Consider the following 22,318-nt stretch of genomic DNA (forward strand, 5'->3'; position numbering starts at 1 on the left):
ATTAGCATCTTTGATTTGTTCTTTCTTTGCCAGGATGGATGTAATTGTTGATTTATTCTTGCTGTACATCTTGGCAAGTTCCACCACCTTCATACCACTCTCAAACTTTTCTATCACTTCACGCTTAAATTCCATGGTGTTTCTCACTTTCTTTACCACAGGAACTTTCTTTGGAGCCATGGTTACTTATTTCACAGTTGCACTGCAAAAAAAACACTAAAAACAATGGAAAAGAAGCGAAATGTTCGGCTGTATGAGCAGAAACTTCCTCAGCCACCGAGAGACAAAGCCAAACTGATGTGCAAGCGGCCTCAGTCGGCAGATGCACGCGTCCCAAACAGCCGATCACCGAATTAATGGCCAATAACCGGGCACCGAAAAACCGGCCGATAACTGAGTTGGCCGATAACAGAACCGGCCGATAACCAGGGGTCCACTGTATATACGACACCAACAGTCAAAGGGTTAAAAAGAATGAGGTAAATATACAGAGTTTGTGATAACCAACTTACTTGACAAACTTATTTAACTGGCTGACAGACTTACTGATAGACTGACATACTGACAGACTTACTTGAGAGATTTACTTGACTGACTGACTTGACTGACTTAATGACTGACTTAATGACTGACTTACTTGACTGACTTAATGACTTACTTGACTGACTTACTGACTGACTTGACTGACTACCTGACCAACTTGACTGACTTAATGACTTAATTGACTTGACTGATTTACTTGACCAACTTACTGACTTGACTTACTGACTTAAAGTTAGACTTTTTCACTGAAGAGGACCCTGACAAATCTAGAAGCAGTGCTCTGAAATGGTGTCTAGAGCAGCTGATACCTTACCATTAGCAGTATAATGTGCTGCAGGGTAAAATAGCACAGAAATCCATTACAGAATTTATGCACACTCCAGTACAACCATCAACTTCAGTACCAGAACCTTTACCATCCACCTCAGCCCAGTAGGGCCACAGCATAACTCTCCACTCTCTTCACAATCATCGACAAACACCAGCACCCACAATTTAAGGTAAGAGATACTATTATTTCTGTTGCATTTGTAGTTTTAAGCAGTAATACATCACAACAATGAACAACAATTACATATTCACTTTTATTTTTGTAAGATCTGGAGTCTAAAAAAAAGTTTGGCTTTTTTGGGGATCTCAAGAATATAACCCTATTTTTCCCATAAGTTCTTCAGTTTATCTAACATAGATTTACTTAACCCTTTGACTGTCGCAGGCCCCTTTCTGAAACTGTCATTCTGTCACAAAATATTAAAAAAAAAAAAAAATTATTTTTTCTTATGAAAATGTTAAGATTATTTTTCTGATTGTTTTAGTCCAAAAAAAATTTTTTGCCATCAGTACTTACCGAGATATAGAGGCGTGAAGTTTGCAGAAAATGAGCCATGTATGGCAACAGCGGCGACTGCCGCTCACCCGGTAAACTTTGGTTTACTTGTATTTGAAGGTTTGTTGTTTTTTCACTATTTTATTTTTTCACATAACTTATGTGGCCTATGAGACCAAAGTAAGGTGCAATGTACATATATACACTCGTTGTATACAACACAATAAGCACACAAACATAATTATCAATATATTGTTTACAAAACTTGTTTACAAAAACAAACAATACAAAAAATTGTTTATTACTATTGTTCTATAATATATATACCAATGTACAGTCACCGAACATATTCCTAGAAGTTCTGCAGCTTGTGGAACTCTGAAACATGTTTTCATACACAATGGTGTTTTACACTCCTCACACATAAAACCAGTGTCTGTGCATTTTTGTGGACATTTTTTTTTTTTTTGTGTGCAAAGACAAAACACCTCGTCTGAGCAGTTTTCTTCAAAGTATTAGCAGGCAGTTGTGTTATGTAGTTATCCTAGGTAAATGGTCATGTGTCATCATTCCTTCCTTCCTACCTTCCTGCATTAGTTTCCTACCTTCCTGCATTCCTTTCCTACCTTCCTACCTTCTGTCCTACCTTCCTGCATTCCTTTCCTACCTTCCTGCATTCCTTTCCTACTTTCCTTCCTACCCTCCTGCATTCCTTTCCTACCTTCCTGCAATCCTTTCCTACTTACCTTCCTGCATTCCTTTCCTACCTTCCTTCCTACATTCCTTCATCTTTCCTTACTTTTTTCCTTCCTTTCATCTCATCCTTCCTTCATTCCTGCCTTCCATTCTTCCTTCCTTCTGGTTTCTATAATATATATACACATATACAGTCACTAGATACTTTCATATAACTGCTATTATCTTCATTCAGCAAGCTTTTCTTGTGTGCAAGTGTGTGGCTTATAACTGTTTTGAGTCAGGAGTCCGCAGCTGTCAAAATGACATATTATCTCATTACTCACTCCCCCTACCGCTTGTCAAAACAATGGGGTCGGATGCTGCTTCCCCTCCATTCTATCTAATTATCTTTCTCCCTCATTCTATCTCTTTCAATCTGTCTCTCTCTTTCTATCTGTCTGTCCACAGGTACACATAAATACAAGTATACATAGTGTAAATTACCTAGGATAATCCAAAAAATCCAGACAAAGTGCTATACTCTGCTTGAAGATGTGAGTAAACGTGATGGTGACAGACTTGTGGCTCTCTCTGAGACAGAGAGCTAGACGGATAGACAGGGAGCTTGACAGACAGACAAATAGACAGAAATGTTTGTGTACCAGCAAAAACAAAGCAGGGGGGATGGTCATCTAATCGTTTCTTATCAGCTGCACCCTCCCCCACCCTCATCAAACCTCAGCTCTTATCAGATGTTATCTCCCCTTATCTTGTCACTGTCATGGGGTGGACTTTTTTTTTTCTTGCTTCAAGGGAACAATATTATTACATCTTCTTCTTCCTCTTCTTCCTCCTCCTCCTCCTCTTCCTCCTCCTCTTCCTCTTCCTCCTCCTCCTCCTCCTCTTCCTCCTCTTCTCCTCCTCCTCTTCCTCTTCCTCCTCTTCCTCTTCCTCTTCCCCTCTTCCTCCTCCTCCTCCTCTTCCTCTTCCTCCTCCTCCATTGCTTTTGGTCTCAAATTCCTCGAAATCATGAAACTGATCTTCACTGACACTTCCATCTGTGTTAGAGCATCACTTGGGAAGAGAAGAGTCCCAGATTTGCTGGGGAGTCACATATTACTCACCGCTGAAAAAGGACGACTGAAATGGCATTCCCACAATGCACCACTGGCTCCCCGATTTTTTTTATATGGTGCACACTGACCATGGAGACCCATTCTCTCACATGTGGGCCTACCAGCTTTCTCCTGCTTGATTTGAAGCCACTAGAATTTATGCGTACAGATTAGAAACAGTGGCGCGTAAGACGTATATATACGACGTAAACAGTCAAAGGGTTAACACAGCATTTTCAGGAACATAATTACCATGAAATACAAGGGTCTACTGTATGTTAAAAATAGAACTAGACATTAAAAAAAATAAAAAAGTAAAATACACACACAGCCAGCCTCTCCTCACTTAGTGACATACTCGTTTACCGATGCCTGTGACAGGCTCTCTGACCAGTATTTATACCTAAATAATTTATATTAGAGCTGATTTCCTCTATTCTCTTTATTTCAGTATACAGTGCACTTCTGTATAAACATTTAAAAATACACCAGAAATGTTATAAATGGTTCAAAGGTGACATTAACCCCTTGACTGTCGCAACCCTCAATCCTGAGGTGTCTCCTGGTGTCGCAAAATTTAAAAAAAAAAAAAATTCTTATGAAATGATAGAGAATCTTTTCCAGATTGTAATGACACCAAAGAAACAAAATTTGATGGAAAACTGACGGAATTATGCTCTCGCGAAGTTAGCGACCTCGGCGATATTTACAAATTGGCAATTTTGCCCACTTTGAGCCCTATTTTCGGCTAATTCCGTTGTTCCAGTCGACCAAACTCATAGCTACTTCTTTAGAACTCCATTTTTTCTATCAATTGAGTACAAGAAACTGCCCATTTACTGATTTCAACTACTCAATAACATGGTCAGAAATTTGCAATTTGGCCAATTTCACGAATATTAAAAAATATGACAATTTCAAAATAAGGTCCAGAATGAACAATGCAGACATTCCTGGCTCTAAAATAACATTTTCTTTGTTCATCAGTCATGTCTCCAGGCCCCTCTGATATAACTCTTGCTTTTTATTTTGAATTTTTATTCAAATAAAAACTAGAGGATTTACTGTTATGCAGACTCAATACAGTAATAATTGTACAAATAATGTCAACTCATTCATGACTGCATATCAGAATGGCTAGTTGAACATTTATTGGACAATGACATCATTTGTTTACTTTTGAACATCGGCAAAAATCAAACATTTCCCGTACTTTGAGCTCCATTTCCAGGTTCTTTTTATAGTAAAACCAATCAAAATCACCTCTGTTTCTATAATATGTTTTCCATTCTGTCAAATGAGACCAAGAAAACGAGAATACAACCATAAATACTATACGAAAATACACCACAAAGTCGGCATTTTAATTTAAAAAAAAACGGTCGGAGTTTTTTTTTCTCATTATGCACTGCATGCTCCAGGATTTTTTTTATGTGGTGCACACTGACCACACAGACCCATTCTCTTACATGTGGGCCTACCAGCTTTCTCCTGCTTGATTTGAAGCCACTAGAATTTATGAGTATATATACGTCACACACGGTACTTCGTAAGACGTATATATACGACCGAAACAGTCAAAGGGTTAAAACAATATCAAAGATGGTTGACACAAACCCACTACCATTACAGCCGTATATATACGTCAAACACGGTACCTCGTAAGACGTATATATACGACCGAAACAGTCAAAGGGTTAAAACAATATCAAAGATGGTTGACACAAACCCACTACCATTACAGCATGCTCATCACTTAGCGATGAATTCATTTAATAATGTGGTCTTAGGAACGGAACTCCACTGGTAAGTGAGGAGAGGCTGTACAGTACACTCATTACTTACCTTAAAATAATTGTAGTCTTAATGTAGGGTGAGAGATGAGTATTTATTGTGGAAAGAGGCAGAAGAAGAGCAAACACTGGAAAAAGTACAAAAGAAGTTCACTGTAAAGTGGTTATAGATGCATCTCAGCATCACGCACTCTCCAAGACTATATATCATATTTCATCTATAAATTTGTACTTTATTGTGCACCCTATAGTACAAGATAGAGTTAGAAGTGCAACAGCATTTGGAAGAGGAAAAACAAGAGGAAAATGGAAGAAGTACAAAATAAGTTCACTGCAAAGTGGTTAGCTGATGTGTTCATCTGTGTGTTTACATTCTCGGCATATCTCAGCATCTCTCGTAGCATCTAAGAAACAGTTAAACTCATTGAACAAGGTATGTCGATGGTAATAATAATCAGAATAATAATAATAATAATTAATAATAAAAATAATAAATGCTCTGGAGTGCCTTAAATGTCATATATTCTTGTAGGTTTAGTAGTTGGCCCAGCTACCAAACCTACACAAAATATATGACATTTAAAGCACTCCAGAGCAATTGTTATCATTGTTAATTATTATTACCATCGACATACCTTGTTCACTAAGTTTAATCATTTCTTAGATGCCATGTTTGGAAATTGGCAAATTTGTTATGTACCTACCAAATCTAAAGGCACTGGGTACCACCCTACTCTTAAGGTACATCAGACATTAATGAGTTTGAAGTTGTTCAAAAGAGGAACACTCATGTTATTTCATGGAAAATATACATACTGTCTTAAAATTGAAAATGGCAAACTGGCACTTTTGTAGCGCAATAACTCCAACCTTCATCTAAGAAGGATACACTAGTGCTCAAAGTTAGAAACCAATCAGAACAGGCTTTCTCAAACTAAACAAGAATGGTTGAAATAAAATTGATCGGAAGGCACCTGCACATGTGAATAGCTGTATGAACCTTTTCTTAGTTACATTATCCAAGTGTTGAAAATTTGAAGCCAACTGAATGAGGTGTTCTCAAATTACTGCATAAACAAAAACCTTAAGGGAAGAAAACAAAATTTGTGCAGCCACCCAAAGGTATCCCTTTGGGAATACCTAAATGCATTATACAACAAAGTATATGAGTAATGTAGCTACTGTACCTGCATGGTGAACTTCATGGCTGGAGTGCATTGCCACATCTCCCAGTGGCCCAGCAGCATTCTCCATTTCATCATGACTGTGTGCATGGTTGTCTATGCTCTGAGGAGGACTGAAGAAATACCTTATTGGCAAAAATCTCTGTCACACTAATACTGAGTAAGAACAATATGACCCTTATCAAACTGGAATATAGAATGGAAAGGTTAGGGTACTTATCTAACAGTATTCCTGGGTTACCTAATACAGTACATGAGATGTAACGTAGATATTAAACTTACATGAAACTGAATTTATCAATCATAAATGAAGAACAAATGTAATAAAAGCAATGTTTCTGAATTCTCATTAGTGCCTATATTGTTAACTGGTTTTTGAGCATCTCTCATTACCATGTTACCTTTAGGTACTCATTACATTCATTATTTATTATATTTATTGTAGATTCTATTTGGTTCTAGGATGCTTTTAATCAACATACAGAAGGTTTCCAACTTAAGATGATTTACACTTAGCATACTGGCAATTTGGAACCATTTAATTGCTTACAAACAGAATTGCCCTTCAGAATGGTGAAGCTACTTACAGTTATGGTAACATCACTTCCAGTCAGCAAAGCAGTATGAATATTCAATGTAAATACAGTCCTTTACTTTATTACTGTATTATGGATCTATTATATTTATTTAAGATGTACTGTACACATTAAACACTGATATTTGTAACTGAAGTACAGTATTGCATGTAAAATACTGGGTAAATATTCTAAGTTAAAAAATACATTAAATTTGGTCCAAATTTATGGCTCAAGAATTCATCTCAATTATACCTGGGAGTTCATGGGAAAATAAGTTCTGATTTCTCGACACTCAAGCTGCAAGCAATTTTCAGGAATAAATTAATGTCTCGAGTTAAGACTTAATGTACTGTATTTCTAAACTTCACCCAATTAGGATCATTTGAATCTGATGCCAGCACACTCTCAGCAAGACAACTGCTAAATTAGTGATGGTGAATGTGCTTCCTTTTTTTGGGTCACCCTACCTCAGTGAAAGAAGGTCAGCATGGTTAAAAATAGTTTGTTAATGTATGTTGGTTTAGAAAGACACGTAAGCAAACACTATAACATATTTATTAGAAAACGTTTCGGTCCTGGGACCTTGATCACTTCTAACATACAGAGGTAGAAAGACATTATATGTATATATAGGCGGAGAGTGAGATGTGACGCACGTGACCTGAGGAATGTCATAAGAACATAAGAATGGAGGAACACTGTAGAAGGCCTACTGGCCCATGCGAGGCAGGTCCTTATCAAAACAACCTCTGCCTATGATGATAAGGACCTGCCTCGCATGGGCCAGTAGGCCTTCTACAGTGTTCCTCCATTCTTATGTTCTTATGACATTCCTCAGGTCACGTGCGTCACATCTCACTCTCCGCCTATATATATAATGTCTTTCTACCTCTGTATGTTAGAAGTGATCAAGGTCCCAGGACCGAAACGTTTTCTAATAAATATGTTATAGTGTTTGCTTACGTGTCTTTCTAAACCAACTTGTCGGTATTTATTACCAAGGTTTATACCGTTAATGTATGTACTTGCTAAATAATCTCTACCAAAATGTCAATGTCCGCAAATGCAAGAAAATGTTCTACAGTGGACTGTCTGTTTTCGTCGATCTCCGTTATTGCCAATTTTGGTTTTGACCAACTTTTTCATCAATTTTTTTGTTCCGTTTTCGTCGATTACCTTCGTTTCTGTCAGTCGTACGGAACCTGTCCAGTGCCCAGCTCACAGACAAAGCCGCCTCCCACATGCATTCTCAGTCAGTGTAACATTGTTTCTAGGTGAGTGAACATACCCTGCCATATCATACGAAACATTTCGCAATAATCCATTGTTTTTGCCACTTGTTTATTGTGTGTGACTGCTAAATAAGTGACCATGGCCCCAAAGAAATCTCCTAGTGCTTTGGTAAAGAAAGTGAGGAACACAATATCTTCCAGTGCATAGGCCTTATAGATAAGGTTTGGCAGGGAGTAACTTCCAGGACGATGAACTCTGCTTGAGGAAAATTGTGGCCAGATTGTGTCCGAAAGAAGGATTTTGAAGGGTTTGAGGCTGACCCTGTTGACCCTACACCTGCTGTGCAATCAATTGTGCCATTGGGGAATCTCATGGGGTTGGATGTGAGTGGCCAGGATGTGGAAGAGTTGGTGGATGACCACAATCAAGAGGTAACCACTGATGAGCTGAAAGAGCTTCACCTGCAACAGCAACAGGCCACAGCACAGGAAACTGATGCAGAGGAGGAGGGAGAGAGATGGAAGCAGATGCCTTCTTCAGAGATTAAGGATATTTGTGCAATGTGGACTAGGGTGCAGTCATTTGTGGAGCAACATCACCCTGAGAAAGCTGTTGCAATCCATGCTGACAAATTTTACAATGGCAGTGCCATGTCCTATTTTAGGGAAATTTTAAAGAGACGTCAGAAACAGACCTATCTGGACAGATATTTGTGCGACAGGGGTCCAGTGACTCTCAAGCTGGTCCTAGTGGCATTAAAAAACAAAAGAGGAAAGTGACCCCGGATAAGGACTTAGTACCTACAGTCCTTATGGAGGGGGATTCCCCTTCCAAAGAATACCCTCTCTTCCCTCTCCTTTCCTCCCTGTCTTCCTTCCAGCAACAGCCTTCAATAAAGGTAAGTGTCATGTGTAATGTTCAATCTTTTGTGCATGTAAATCTATCTTTAAAGTAAAAAAAATTTTTTTTGTTGATACTTCTGGGTGTCTGGAAGATTAATTCCATTTACAGTGGTACCCCGAGTTTCGGCCGCCCTGAGTATCAGCCGCTTCGAGTTTAGGCCGTTTTTTTTTGGGGGGGGGAGCAAAATTTTGTCCCGAGCTTCGTCCTGTCCCTCATGTTTTGGATGGCGTACCAGACCTGTCTGCCTGCCTGTGCAGGTGTTGTGAGCCAGTCTAGCTTTGTTTATCCTTGAGTGAATATTACCCTGCTCGATCATCCAAACATTTCACAATAAATTCATTGTGTCTAGTGCTTGTTTATTGATTGTGACTGTTAACAGTCACACTCAATGTACAGTGTAGCAAGTAATTAAGCAAGTGATTAAGCAATAGATAAATGACACGAAACTTAGCTTCTCCATTGCTGCTTAAGGTATAAAGGGCGACTGAAATCACCACTGCCTTTGCTGCCTCTGCTCCTGCTTATGCTTTAAGCTCTCCATGGCCCTTATACACCCAACAACAACACAACACCAGTCGTGACATACGTATTGACGTATTTTATACATTCTAGAGTACATGTCATGTTTCTATACTATTAATTTTTTTTATTATTATTATCACACTGGCCGATTCCCACCAAGGCAGGGTGGCCCGAAAAAGAAAAACTTTCACCATCATTCACTCCATCACTGTCTTGCCAGAAGGGTGCTTTACACTACAGTTTTTAAACTGCAACATTAACACCCCTCCTTCAGAGTGCAGGCACTGTACTTCCCATCTCCAGGACTCAAGTCCGGCCCGCCGGTTTCCCTGAACCCCTTCATAAATGTTACTTTGCTCACACTCCAACAGCACGTCAAGTATTAAAAACCATTTGTCTCCATTCACTCCTATCAAACACGCTCACGCATGCCTGCTGGAAGTCCAAGCCCCTCGCACACAAAACCTCCTTTACCCCCTCTCTCCAACCTTTCCTAGGCCGACCCCTACCCCGCCTTCCTTCCACTACAGACTGATACACTCTTGAAGTCATTCTGTTTCGCTCCATTCTCTCTACATGTCCGAACCACCTCAACAACCCTTCCTCAGCCCTCTGGACAACAGTTTTGGTAATCCCGCACCTCCTCCTAACTTCCAAACTACGAATTCTCTGCATTTATATTCACACCACACATTGCTCTCAGACATGACATCTCCACTGCCTCCAGCCTTCTCCTCGCTGCAACATTCATCACCCATGCTTCACACCCATATAAGAGCGTTGGTAAAACTATACTCTCATACATTCCCCTCTTTGCCTCCAAGGACAAAGTTCTTTGTCTCCACAGACTCCTAAGTGCACCACTCACTCTTTTCCCCTCATCAATTCTATGATTCACCTCATCTTTCATAGACCCATCCGCTGACACGTCCACTCCCAAATATCTGAATACATTCACCTCCTCCATACTCTCTCCCTCCAATCTGATATCCAATCTTTCATCACCTAATCTTTTTGTTATCCTCATAACCTTACTCTTTCCTGTATTCACCTTTAATTTTCTTCTTTTGCACACCCTACCAAATTCATCCACCAATCTCTGCAACTTCTCTTCAGAATCTCCCAAGAGCACAGTGTCATCAGCAAAGAGTAGCTGTGACAACTCCCACTTTGTGTGTGATTCTTTATCTTTTAACTCCACGCCTCTTGCCAAGACCCTCGCATTTACTTTTCTTACAACCCCATCTATAAATATATTAAACAACCACGGTGACATCACACATCCTTGTCTAAGGCCTACTTTTACTGGGAAATAATTTCCCTCTTTCCTACATACTCTAACTTGAGCCTCACTATCCTCGTAAAAACTCTTCACTGCTTTCAGTAACCTACCTCCTACACCATACACTTGCAACATCTGCCACATTGCCCCCCTATCCACCCTGTCATACGCCTTTTCCAAATCCATAAATGCCACAAAGACCTCTTTAGCCTTATCTAAATACTGTTCACTTATATGTTTCACTGTAAACACCTGGTCCACACACCCCCTACCTTTCCTAAAGCCTCCTTGTTCATCTGCTATCCTATTCTCCGTCTTACTCTTAATTCTTTCAATAATAACTCTACCATACACTTTACCAGGTATACTCAGCAGACTTATCCCCCTATAATTTTTGCACTCTCTTTTATCCCCTTTGCCTTTATACAAAGGAACTATGCATGCTCTCTGCCAATCCCTAGGTACCTTACCCTCTTCCATACATTTATTAAATAATGGCACCAACCACTCCAAAACTATATCCCCACCTGCTTTTAACATTTCTATCTTTATCCCATCAATCCCGGCTGCCTTACCCCCTTTCATTTTACCTACTGCCTCACGAACTTCCCCCACACTCACAACTGGCTCTTCCTCACTCCTACAAGATGTTATTGCTCCTTGTCCTATACACGAAATCACAGCTTCCCTATCTTCATCAACATTTAACAATTCCTCAAAATATTCCCTCCATCTTCCCAATACCTCTAACTCTCCATTTAATAACTCTCCTCTCCTATTTTTAACTGACAAATCCATTTGTTCTCTAGGCTTTCTTAACTTGTTAATCTCACTCCAAAACTTTTTCTTATTTTCAACAAAATTTGTTGATAACATCTCACCCACTCTCTCATTTGCTCTCTTTTTACATTGCTTCACCACTCTCTTAACCTCTCTCTTTTTCTCCATATACTCTTCCCTCCTTGCATCACTTCTACTTTGGAAAAACTTCTCATATGCTAACTTTTTCTCCCTTACTACTCTCTTTACATCATCATTCCACCAATCGCTCCTCTTCCCTCCCGCACCCACTTTCCTGTAACCACAAACTTCTGCTGAACACTCTAACACTACATTTTTAAACCTACCCCATACCTCTTCGACCCCATTGCCTATGCTCTCATTAGCCCATCTATCCTCCAATAGCTGTTTATATCTTGCCCTAACTGCCTCCTCTTTTAGTTTATAAACCTTCACCTCTCTCTTCCCTGATGCTTCTATTCTCCTTGTATCCCATCTACCTTTTACTCTCAGTGTAGCTACAACTAGAAAGTGATCTGATATATCTGTGGCCCCTCTATAAACATGTACATCCTGAAGTCTACTCAACAGTCTTTTATCTACCAATACATAATCCAACAAACTACTGTCATTTTGCCCTACATCATATCTTGTATACTTATTTATCCTCTTTTTCTTAAAATATGTATTACCTATAACTAAACCCCTTTCTATACAAAGTTCAATCAAAGGGCTCCCATTATCATTTACACCTGGCACCCCAAACTTACCTACCACACCCTCTCTAAAAGTTTCTCCTACTTTAGCATTCAGGTCCCCTACCATAATTACTCTCTCACTTGGTTCAAAGGCTCCTATACATTCACTTAACATCTCCCAAAATCTCTCTCTCTCCTCTACATTCCTCTCTTCTCCAGGTGCATACACGCTTATTATGACCCACTTTTCGCATCCAACCTTTACTTTAATCCACATAATTCTTGAATTTATACATTAATATTGTTTATTATGTCATATTAGTTGAATTGTGATAGATAAATAAGCTGCAGAGTGTCATATTGAAGGACTATCTTGTCCTGCCTCCAAACAAACTCTCCTGCCTCTCTCATACACCAACAATAGTCTTCAATAAAGGTAAAACTGATTTAAATGTTCATTTATCCATTAAAATTAGTGCTTTATATTTATTTCTCATTTTTTTCTGTATGCAAAACTATAGTATTTATTCTTTAAAAAAATTAATATTTTGTGAATATTTTTGGGTGCAACAGATTACATAATTGGATTTACATTATTTCTTATGGGAAATATTGCTCCAACTTTAGACTGTTTCGACTTTAAGCCTAGCTCCTGGAACGGATTATGGCCGAAACTCGGGGTTCCAATGTACATTATTTCGATTTCAGTTTTGGCCGATGGCTCTGGAATGGATTAAACACGAAAAAAGAGAGTCCACTGTACTGTATTTATTATTTTTTTTTTTTAACAAGTCAGCCGTCTCCCACCGAGGCAGGGTGACCCAAAAAGAAAGAAAATCCCCAAAAAGAAAATACTTTCATCATTCAACACTTTCACCTCACTCACACATAATCACTGTTTTTACGGAAGTGCTCAGAATACAACAGTTTAGAAGCATATACAGTGGACCCCCGCATAACGATTACCTCCGAATGTGACCAATTATGTAAGTGTATTTATGTAAGTGCGTTTGTACGTGTATGTTTGGGGGTCTGAAATGGACTAATCTACTTCACAATATTTCTTATGGGAACAAATTCGGTCAGTACTGGCACCTGAACATACTTCTGGAGTGAAAAAATATCGTTAACCGGGGGTCCACTGTACATATAAAAATACACAACATATCCCTCCAAACTGCCAATATCCCAAACTTCTCCTTTAAAGTGCAGGCACTGTACTTCCCATTTCCAGGACTCAAGTCCGGCTATATAAAAATAACTGGATTCCATGAATCCCTTCACTAAATATTACCCTGCTCACACTCCAACAGCTTGTCAGGTCCCAAATACCATTCGTCTCCATTCACTCCTATCTAACACGCTCATGCATGCTTGCTGGAAGTCCAAGCCCCTTGCCCACAAAACCTCCTTTACCCCCCTCCCTCCAACCTTTTCGAGGATGATCCCTACCCTGCCTTCCTTCCCCTACAGATTTATACGCTCTCCATGTCATTCTACTTTGATCCATTTTCTCTAAATGACCAAACCACCTCAACAACCCCTCTTCTGCCCTCTGACTAATATTTTTGTTAACTCCACACCTCCTAATTTCCACACTCCAAATTTTCTGCATAATATTTACACCACACATTGCCCATAGACAGGACATCTCCACTACCTCCAACCATCTCCTCGCTGCAGCATTTACAACCTAACCTTCACACCCATATAAGAGTGTTGGTACCACTATACTTTTCATACATTCCCTTCTTTGCCTCCAAAGATTACACATTTTTGTCTCCACATATACCTCAACATACCACTCACCTTTTTTCCTTCATCAGTTCTATGATTAACCTCATCCTTCACAAATCCATCTGCTGACATGTCAACTCCCAAATATCTGAGAACATTCACTTCTTCCATACACCTTCTCTCCAATTTGATATCCAATTTTTCTTTATCTAAATCATTTGATACCCTCATCACCTTACTCTTTTCTGTGTTCACTTTCAACTTTCTACCTTTACACACTTTACACTGTATTTATATAGTAGTGTATATGTTTAGTATCTGCACACCTTTGGCAAGACAGTGCTAGTGTGAAAGATGGGGAAAGCGCTTTCTTTCTCGGAGTCACCCTCTGCCTCAGTGGGAGACGGCCAGTGTGTTAAAAAAAATGTTTAGTTTGAAAAGTGTAATGTTATAAAGTAAACCTTCAATGCAATGCACTAATGGGGAGAAGGGTGTTATCCACTCAAGTGTTTAGTACAGTGGAACCTCAGTTTTCGTGATTAATTCGTTCCAGAAAGTCTGACGAAAACCGAATTGTACAAGAACTGAAGCAATATTTCCCATAAGAAATAATGTAAATACAATTAATCCATTCCAGACACCCAAAAATATTAACAAAAAATACATTTTTTTAAAGAATAACTGTAGTCTTACATACAGAAAACAAGAAATAAATATAAATGACTAATGAAATGGATTAATGAACATTTAACATCACTTCTACCATTACTGAAGACTCTTGTTAGCGTATGAAAGACAGCGAGAAGGGGAGAGGGAGGAGGAGAGGTTGTTTGGATGGGGAATCCCCCTCCATAAGGACTTCAGGTATCAAAGCCCTATCTGGAGTTACTTCCCTTCTTTATCTTTTACTAGCACTAGGACCAGCTTGAGAGTCACTGGACCCCTATCACACAAAAAATCTGTCCAGAGAGGTCTGTTTCTGGTGTCTCTAAGATTTGCCCAAAATGGGACAAGGCACTGTCACTGAACGTGTTGCAGACACGGCTTGCAACAGCTTTGTTAGGGTGATATTTCTCCACAAAACTTTGCAACTCATTCCACTTTGCACACATGTCCTTAATCACTGAAGAAGGCACATTCTCACAATGCTCACTCAGTGAGAAATATAGCCAGTCTGAGTCAGAATGCGTGGGATGCTTCATGTGGACGCAGGCAGGCAGACGCGTTTGGTATGGCAGGCCATTGTCAACTCTACAAAAACCAAGTGGATGTAAGAAAATTGGGACATAATTTCGATAAAAAAACTCATCGAAAACTGAATCCTATAAAAACCAGAGTATACAAAAACCGAGGTTCCACACATAAGCAAATATGCACATGCATATTTGCTTATGTGTGTTAAAGAGGAAGGAGAGAATTATGTAGGGTACGATATGGTAGTCCCTTCGTATCTGCGGGGGATATGTTCCAAGACCTATATATAAGTCGTTTTTCACTTACATACATACCTATGATAAAGTTTAATTGATAAATTATGCACAATAAGTCAAGATATAGCACTTTTTCACTGATGAAAAGCACTTCACAACTTCTCTTAGGCTTTCAAGAACTGCCAACATCACTGCTTTTGTGCTTTGAGTCCATTATTAAGCAAAATTAAGGGTTATTTTTGGGTCATGGTAAACCATGGATAACTTAAACTGCAAAATCCAAATCCATGGATATGGGGGTTCTACTGTATTCTCAAGTGTTTATGTGTGATAAAGGGGATTGTGTGTGTGTGTGTGATGCCTTATGCAAGTGTATGTTGAATCAAAATTGTGAATTTGATTTTCTATTTTCGTAACATAAATAGACAAAATCCTAGTGCAGATGACTTAGTCTGCTGAACATGCAAGCTACAGGACACACTACCAGATGCACTAAGAATAACCTGTAATATAGGACAGTAATTGAAAATACTATATTGTAAAGAAGTTCAAAGTACTGAACGTGTACAGTCGAGTATAAAAATTTGGATACACTAATGTTAATGGACAAATGCCTGATGTATCGGACTTACTGTAGTACCCTCAATTGAGCTTTTCTCAGTCAAATATTTTATCCAATGAATCCAAAATTCATTATACAGAGGTATATTACACTGAGGGTTTACTATACTAAGTATGTACTGTGTTTCTGTATCTTATATTATAATTTCTATGGTACAGTATCTGTGAAAAAAATTTTTATTTCATAAATGTAAAACAGCTCTTCTTTTATATTTATAAAAATAAAAGAAAAAATCTGTGTAGTATACAGGATAAGACTCATTATGGTGGACTCTGAAAGCATAACATCTTCATGAACACATAAATATTAAAGATCAAATACAACATATCTCAAATTATAACTTCAAATTAAATACTCTGTATATTAGTATCCTGTGTAATGAAGCTTGAGCCAGGTCACACAGTAATAAAACATTATCACAGAAAAGACAAGCAACAGATTTACATCTGGTCACATAGTAATAAAACTATTACAGAAAAGAAAAGCAACAGATTTATAGTGAAAAACAAGGAACTATAAAAAAAATTTTATCTGCAAGCCTTAAATCTAAAGTACAGGTACGTAATTATTTCATAAACAAGCAAAATATCATAAATTTGTGAAAGAAAAGAAAGCATTCAGAAGCAAATTGGTAGAGTGTTCCCAATGTTCTCTGTGTTCTAACATCACCATATGAATTTCTGAGGCATACCTTGCCTTGTATCATGACCAACATGCAATTCAATTCTGTACAAACCCAAAACTACCTAGTATGTGATAATTATGCTGATAAAACATGCTTTATAGCTACCATATATACTCAAATTAAAAACAGGTCAAATGGTTCTGATGCAAAATATATTCTAGCCATAACTTGGAAAAAAAAAAGTAATGAAAAAAAAAGCCCCCAAAACTTTACAATATTTGTGACAAAAGCATTGAAATAATCAGTTCAAACTTTTGATAAATATCAGAATGAAGCAGTACTATAGGAGAACTGTGTGTTCATGCCAGGCAGGTCCTACTCACACCCAACCATTACATAAAAATAGAGGTGCACTGAAGACATTGCAAATTCAGACCTTTGTAGGCCCTAGGCATAATTACCTTTGTAGGCCTAACCTCCTGACCAAAATAAGTAATTTATTACAATACTAATGCACACCATATATTATTATTATTATTATTTTACCATGATCATCATTTTACGAATTGAAACCTTCAGTCTATCTTCGTAGGGAAGGTTTTTGAAGCATGGGATCATCTTCACCATCCTTGTCTATGTATTTTCTAGTTCATTCAAGTCTATTTTGTAATATGGAGACCAGAACTGAGCAACAATCTAAATGAAGCTTCATCAAATATAAAGTTGAAGTATGACCTTAGGACTTCTCTTATTTATATTTCTTGATATGAAGCCAAGAATCCTATAAGCTGTAAGAACATAAGAAGGAACACTGCAACAGGCCTACTGACCCATGCGAAGCAGGTCCATGCCACCCCCCCCGGCTTAGAACAATGACCACCTAGTCAGATCACTTCCACTTCAGGAAGGAGCATGGCATCGGACCTGGTAGCATAAGCTAGTCAGGTCCAACTCACACCCACTCATGTTTTTATCCAACCTATTTTTAAAACTACACAAGGTCTTAGCTTCTATGATGGGAGTTTGTTCCACTCACCCACAACTCTATTACCAAACCAGTGCTTTCGTATGTCCTTCCTGAATCTAAATTTTTCCAACTTGAAACTATTGCTGTGAATCCTGTCTTGGCTGGATATTTTCAGCATGCTATTTACATCCCCCTTTACTTATTCCTGTTTTCCATTTATACACCTCAATCATATCCCCCCTAATTCTACGCTTTCTAGAGAGTGCAGATTCAGGGCCCTCAGTCTATCCTCATAGAAAAGATTTCTGATACATGGGATTAGCTTTGTCATCCTCCTCTGCACGTTTTCCAGTGCATTTATATCCATTCTATAATACGGTGACCAGAACTGTGCAGCATAATCTAAATGAGGCCTAACCAAGGATATACAGAGTTGAAGAACAACCTGAGGACTTCTATTATTTATACTTCTTGATATGAAGCCAAGGATTCTGTTAGCTTTATTGTGAACACTTATGCACTGTTGTCTTGGTTTCAGATTACTGCTAACCAGAACTCCTAAATCCTTTTTGCAATCAGTAGTATTAAGATCTACATTATTCAGTTTATAAGTGGCATGGTTATTGTCCTGTCCAACATTTAGAACTTTGCATTTGTCTATATTAAAGTGCATCTGCCACTTCTCTGACCACAGCATCAGTCTTTTCAAATCATCCTGAGTGCAGTAATGTCCTCATTAGAATGAACTGGATGGCCTATTTTGGTGTCATCAGCAAATATGCTTATGTCGCTATTTATTCCCTCATCTATGTCGTTTGTGTAAATTGTGAACAACAACGGACCCAACACTGACCCCTCAGGAACACCACTTGTGATGTGCCCCATTCTGATTTATCCCCATTTATGCAAACTCTCTGCTGCCTATTTGTCAACCATGCCTCTATTCAGGAAAAACTTTCTCCTATTTCGTGTGCCTTAAGTTTCCTCAACAGCCTCTGATGTGGAACTCTATCAAAAGCCTTACTGAAGTCCATATACACAATATCATATTCATTACCATGATCTACCTCCTCAAACACTGTAGCGAAAAAAGTTAGTAAATTCGTAAGACAGGAATGCCCCTTAGTAAAACTGTGTTGAGATTCATTTATCAATTTATGCCTTTCAAGATAGCTACGAATTGCCTCGGCGATTATTGATTCCATAAATTTTCCCACTATTGAGGTAAGGCTTATTGGTCTATAGTTCGAAGCTAAGGACCTGTCACCTGCCTTGTAAATAAGTATTACATTTGCCATTATCCACTTATCAGGCACAATGTCAGTTTGTAATGATGTGTTAAAAAAATTAGCCAAAGGCTTGCTAAGTTCCTCTTTACATGCCTTTAAAACCCTTGCAAATAACTCATCAGGACCTGGGGATTTGTTAGGTTTTAATTTCTCTATTTGTCTGAGGACCATGTGCATAGTTTATTATCGTCCTGTTCTACATAATTTATTATTTCTGGGCTAAATAAACTGAGAGGAAGTAGGTATTGAAAATTTCACACATATCCTTATCACTGTCAGTGATCTGACCTGAGCTACTCTTAAGTGGGCCTATGTTGTCTCTAATCTTACTTCTGTATACCTGAAAGAACCCTTTTGGGTTAGTCTTCAAATCCCCTGTGACCTTAGCCTCATCATCCCTTTTTGCTTTTCTTATTCCTTTTTTTATTTCTCTCTTTAATTGACTATATTGATTTCTTAACTGCCCTTACCCTCTTTTGATATGCCTATGTATGCCTCTCTTTTGACCAATATGATTTAATCTATTGTTCATCCATTTGGGATCATTTTTGCTGGATCTAATTTCCCTACGTGGAACAAAAGTTGTCTGAGCAAATAGAACTATGCACTGAAAAATGCCATATTGGCAACTAACATCACCTACCTGACCTATAGTCAGGTCACCCCAATTTAGCCCACCCAGGTATTTTCTTGGTCCTATGAAATCAGCCAAGCAGAAGTCTGGGACAGAGACTTGATTACAGTTTACTGGGTAATTCCATAATATATTGAAACCAAGTGATTTGTGATCACTTTCCCCAAGCTCATCATTAACTTCAAGATTGTAATAAAGTTGGTAGAATTACCGACAATATGTAAAGTAAAAGGACACAAGTGCAACTAATGTGACATTTTATTGTGGCAACGTTTCGCTCTCCAGGAGCTTTATCAACCCATTAATGGCTTGATAAAGCTCCTGGAGAGCAAAACGTTGCCACAATAAAATGTCACATTAATTGCACTTGTGTCCTTTTACTTTACAACTTCAAGATTATTAATTAGTGAATCTTTGGTGGCAAGAACCAAGTCAAGCAGATTGTTTCCTCTAGTTGGTTCTGTCACAAACTGTTTTAACCCCTTCAGGGTCCAAGGCCCAAATCTGAAGTGGTGCCCCAGTGTCCAAGAATTTTCAAAAAAAAAAATTTTTATTTTTTCTTATGAAATCGTAGAGAATCTTTTTGTGAAGGTAATAAAACAAAAAGTACGAAATTTGATGGAAAATTGACGAAATTATGCTCTCGCGAATTTTGATGTGTCAGCGATATTTACAAATTGGCTATTTTGCCGACTTTGACTCCCATTTTAGGCCAATTACATTACTCCGGTCAACCAAATTCTTAGCTATTTCACTAGTATTACTTCTATTCTATCGATTGAGCACAAGAAATCGCCAAGTCAACTCTTTCAACTACAAATTAAAGTGATCGGAAATTGTTAATTTGGCCAATTTAACACAAAGTTCAAAATATTCCAATTTCAAAATAGGGTCCAGAATAAACAATATAGGTATTCCTGGAACTATACTAACATTTCCTCTGTTCATTAGTTATGTTTTGAGGCTTTACAAATAAATTCCATTTTGATTTTTTATTCACATAATGAATTTTTATTCACACCAAAAAGTAGATTTACTGTTATGCAATACTGTAATAACTGTATAAATATCATCACCATATTTGTGAATGCATATTAGACCCACCAGTTGGCGTGTATTAGACGTGTGAGGTCGTTTGGTTACTCTTGAATATTGGCAAAAATTTAACATTTCTCCTACTTTGAGCTCAGTTTCAAGCCATTTCCAGTGCTAAAACCAATCAAAATCATCTCTATTTCTGTAATATGTCTTCCATTCTATCAAATCAGACCAAGAAATCGCAAATACAACTATAAAAAAACACGAAAAAACACTGCAAAGTCGCTGTTTTAATCGAAAAATCATGATTTCAATTTTTTTCTCTCATTATACACAGTGTGCTGCAGGATCTGTTTTATGTGGTGCACACATACCACATAGCTGTATTCTCTCATATCTAGGCCCAAATGTACCACTCACAGTTTATCAGAGTGAGCTGAGCTCATGATGTAGATCTACGGTTTGGACCCTGAACGTAAAGCCGTAGATCTACGGGACGGACCCTGAAAGGGTTAAAAGCAATCCTGAACCATATCAAGAATGCTAACCATAACTCCTGAATCTTTTTTTGCATTCAGTTTGACAAAGATTTACATCTTGTAGCCCATAAGTACCAGTTATTTTCTTTTCCTAGGATTAAAACCAACCATTTTGTTTGCACTGAACTGAACCTACCATTTCTCCACCCCTAACATGAACATATCCAAATTATCCTGTACCTCTGTATAATTCTCATCAGAAATTATGACAGCCTATTTTAGCATCATTGGCAAACTTACGTACTTGTCACTATTTATCCCCTCGTCTATGTTGTTTATGTAGACTGTGAACAACAAGGGCAGGAAGTGCAAATGATGCACCAAAGAAGTAGGAATCTGGTGTGTGACAGACCCCTCAATATGAAAGAATTTCAACCTCTCAAAAATATTACTCATGAATATATTGACCCTCGCTTTTTTGCTTAAAAATTTGTTAAAGCCTCGACCTATACTGAAGCATATATGGCATTTGCTCCAAAATCTCTCAAAATTAAAAAAAAAAAAAAAAAAAAAAAAAGGTAGGTAAAGTAAGGCATCTAAGAGAAGCAAGGAAGTTCTTGATTTAAAAAGTGTTATTCATAATTTTTAACAAAAGTAGCACTAATATACTTACAAGCAAAACTAGATTAAATAAACACCATTCAAATTAACCCATACAAAAATACAGGTAAATACTATCACACTACAGTATGTTAAAATAACTGATGTATCTCAGATAGGGAATTAAGATTAATAATTGCATCATTACTACACAATACCATTTTTAATATTAAATAGAGTCAAAAAACTTACAAACAAGTTGTATTCCAAGTATTTCAACTTATAAGCACAATGTCTGTAATTCTCTGCCTATTTTTCCCACTGAGAACTGTAATGCAAAGGATGGCTATATCTCACATGTACAGTATTTGAAACCATGGATCAGCACTCACACAACTAATATTTAGTCCAAGTGTCCTGTTTGTTAGTGTGGATATTCATAACTCTGGCCATTCATAAGTTAGCCCACTAAAAAGTGCATACTACACCAGTGAAAGCAGATTACGTGCGAAGCCAACAAATTTAATCATTGTGATACAGTATAATGACCATAATTATGGTTGAAAGTCTAATGACATACAATATATATACCAATCACCAAATCAAATATATAAGAAATGCAAACTAGTTGTGGGTACAAATCACAAAGTTTCTGGTGTTATGCTCTCTCATCAATTACATATCTATAAAGAATGTTTTCATCCATGAAAATGCTGTACTAACTATACAGTAATGTACTTCTGTATTTAATTGTTTTTACAC

The 22,318-nt window shown here is 37.9% G+C and overlaps 1 protein-coding gene and 1 long non-coding RNA gene across 17 annotated transcripts in view; both read right to left on the reverse strand.

Moving 5' to 3' along the window:
- LOC138853721 (uncharacterized) overlaps window positions 1–22,318 on the reverse strand; it is a 181,990-nt gene that overhangs the window by 94,911 nt on the left and 64,761 nt on the right. The gene's annotated exons all lie outside the window — the stretch shown is intronic.
- LOC128692831 (glycoprotein-N-acetylgalactosamine 3-beta-galactosyltransferase 1) overlaps window positions 1–22,318 on the reverse strand; it is a 151,035-nt gene that overhangs the window by 62,994 nt on the left and 65,723 nt on the right. For all 16 annotated transcript variants that reach the window (XM_070091977.1, XM_070091969.1, XM_070091968.1 and 13 more), the window contains one exon: window positions 6,143–6,252. In XM_070091977.1, the coding sequence (XP_069948078.1) occupies window positions 6,143–6,209 (67 nt within the window). In that variant the 5' untranslated portion in view covers window positions 6,210–6,252. The remainder of the gene's footprint in view (window positions 1–6,142; window positions 6,253–22,318) is intronic.

This window comes from Cherax quadricarinatus, chromosome 38 (assembly GCF_038502225.1).
Source record: "Cherax quadricarinatus isolate ZL_2023a chromosome 38, ASM3850222v1, whole genome shotgun sequence".
In the NCBI taxonomy this organism is placed as follows: Eukaryota; Metazoa; Arthropoda; class Malacostraca; order Decapoda; family Parastacidae; genus Cherax; species Cherax quadricarinatus.